Source organism: Quercus lobata, chromosome 5 (genome assembly GCF_001633185.2).
Source record: "Quercus lobata isolate SW786 chromosome 5, ValleyOak3.0 Primary Assembly, whole genome shotgun sequence".
Taxonomy (NCBI): Eukaryota; Viridiplantae; Streptophyta; class Magnoliopsida; order Fagales; family Fagaceae; genus Quercus; species Quercus lobata.
Window position 1 is genome coordinate 64,266,822 of NC_044908.1, and position 2,794 is coordinate 64,269,615.

General features: G+C 33.9%; 1 protein-coding gene across 1 annotated transcript; it reads right to left on the bottom strand.

Moving 5' to 3' along the window:
* Nucleotides 1-209: 209 nt before the first annotated feature.
* On the bottom strand, nucleotides 210-1,817 carry LOC115988610 (berberine bridge enzyme-like 4). Its single transcript, XM_031112174.1, has one exon. The coding sequence runs from the start codon at nucleotides 1,815-1,817 to the stop codon at nucleotides 210-212; it is 1,608 nt and encodes a 535-aa protein (XP_030968034.1).
* Between the last annotated feature and the right edge of the window lie 977 nt (nucleotides 1,818-2,794).

Here is a 2,794-nt window from a genome sequence, read left to right on the forward strand (position 1 = left end):
GTAAGTAATAGAGAATATCATTTTAGATAGAATAGAATAGAGGAAAATAATAAATATAGTTGACCTTAACTAATTTATTGAGGATCCATAGTTGATCCCAAAGATTTGGAACTAAAGCTTTATTTTTGTTGTTGTTGTATTGTTTTGGCAAACTAACAATAATCACCAACAAATGGTAGAGCATTATTAAGTTTTGATCCCTTCTTTTTCTACTTGTAATTCGGAAGAGGTGGAATACTTTGCTCATTTTTGAAGAAATTATTTGGGTCTACCATGGTTTTCACACGAACCAATCTCTCGAAATTACCCTTGAAATACGTAACTCCATAAACTTTAGCTTTATCAAAGCTTGTATAATTATCTGAATTGGCACCAACGTCAAGGTCCCTGTAGCAGAAGAATGCCTCCCTTGGAGACTTGGAGACATATGGAGTCATCGCATCATGTAAGGCTTTTGATAAATTTAAATTTTTGTTGGTGACGTCAATTCCGTCCTCCAGCCAGTTGAAACCGTACTGAATCAAAAATAAATTTCCAGCTCGATGTGGGAATGGAGTCTCTGATTCAGAAATCTCTTGCATTCTTCCCCCATAGGGATTCCATTGCATCCATCCAATCCCTCCATGGATCATTAGCTTCCATATGGATTCCAACACTTCCTTTGGAATGACTTCTTTTACATAGTCAGACCTACCCTTGTAATATATCACAGGCTGCTTTGGCCTTTCTAGTAAAACATTTATGGATGTTCCAATAGGATGGTCAGCCCAGAAAACTGTAGATTCCACCCAACTCATCTCATTGCACTCATTTTGTTGTAGGCCTAGTTGTGGAAAGCTCTCATTCAACAGCGAAAGTAGTCCCTGTGTTTGCCCGAGGAAGAGGCCAATAAATGCAATTACTACTGTCTTCTTGCCCCCTTGGGAGTCTTGGCTTGCATTGAACACTTGGGGCATCACTCTTATGAATAAGTCTTCAGGTAGTTTGTGACCAACATGTTGCCACTGATAAGCAATATCCGTTGCACCTTGTTCCAGGGTCCTATAAGCATGGAACACTGTCACGATAGGCGGAACACGAAGCAACTTGATCTTCCATGAAAGAATAACCCCAAAGCTTGCTCCGCCACCTCCTCTAATGGCCCAAAACAGATCTTCCCCCATAGACTTTCTATCAAGGATTATACCGTTGACATTGACAATTTGTGCATCAATGACATTATCCACTGAAAGACCATATTTTCTCATCATGTTTCCATACCCACCTCCGGAAAAGTGCCCACCCGTGCCAACGCTATGACACGCCGCAGCAGAGAATCCATGTTCCTTGCTTTTCTCAGCGATTCTGTAATAAACTTCGCCAACCGTTGCACCAGCCTGAACCCAGGCGGTCTCATCTTCCAAACTTATATTGATGGATCTTAGATTGAACATGTCAAGAATAACAAAGGGCACATATGAGACGTATGAAAGGCCCTCATAGTCATGGCCACCACTTCGTATTCTAATCTGCAAGCCTTGATTCTTTGCACATAGAACCGTTCCTTGGACATGGGATTCATGCATGGCTGTTACAATTGCCAAAGGTTTTGGGGTTGTAGGTGTTGTAAATCTTTTGTTTCTTATATACGACAACAAAACAGATGGGAAAGAGGAATTTTTGGGAGTGTAAATGGCTTCAAAGATTGGGTTGGCAGGCTGCGAATAGTTTGAAAGACACTGGATGAAATTGTCAGTAGCTGGACTTGAGGTTGCACATGAAACTAAAAGCACAAGGGCAGAGAAAATTATGAGTAGCGTAGAGCTTGAAAGCTTCATCTTTTGAGGACTCTTTTTTCTTCTCTGGATTGCTCGCTTGTAAATGATTCAGTGTATTTATAAGGAAAGTCAATAACATGCTTAATATATAGCAAGTTCAATAATAAATATATAAATATATATATATATATATATATATATGAAATTTGATATTTATGATATTTATTAATAGACATTTACTTAGATTATGTTTGTATATAAAATATTAAATATGAAATTAATAATTATGATATTTATTAATAGGTATTTATGACTGTATTTTTATATAGAACTATTAAGTATATAATTATGATAATTAATAATTGCATTTATTACCTTATTAAAAAAATTAATAGGGATTTATTATGATTTTACTTTACATAGAACTATTTTTTAAAATGATAAGACTTAGGTACAATACTTAGGTGCTATTTCTTAGGTTTCCCTTTAAAATTATGATATATGGATTTTTTCTCATGAGATGAAAGTGTAATTTTTAATTAAGTAGTCACATGGTTAAATTTTAAGAAGGAAACTTAAGAAACAGTACCTAAGTTACTGTACTTAAGTTTTGTCATTCTTTAAAAATTATATCGAACTATTTAAATATAATTATGGTTATTAATGATAGGTATTTATTATGAATATGTATGTATGTAAAAGTAAAACTATCTATTACTCCCTCCATCTCAGCTTGTTTGTCTTCTATTCCATTTTGGGATACCCCAAAATATTGTCCTATTTCTAAAAATAAAAGTTATTAATTTACTAATGTTCCTATTATACCTCTAATTTATTTTCAGAACTATTTGAAAAGAAAACTAACAAATATTAAAAAAATAAATCTAATTGGGGCACATTTTTAGTTGCCTCATTAAGAATAACTCTTTAAAAAAAAAAAGTTAATAAATTTATTTAAGGGTAGTTTTGTAAACTTATACATTTTTATAAGATAGACAAGATAATAAATGATGTTCTCTTAAAAAGTTTGACTTTTC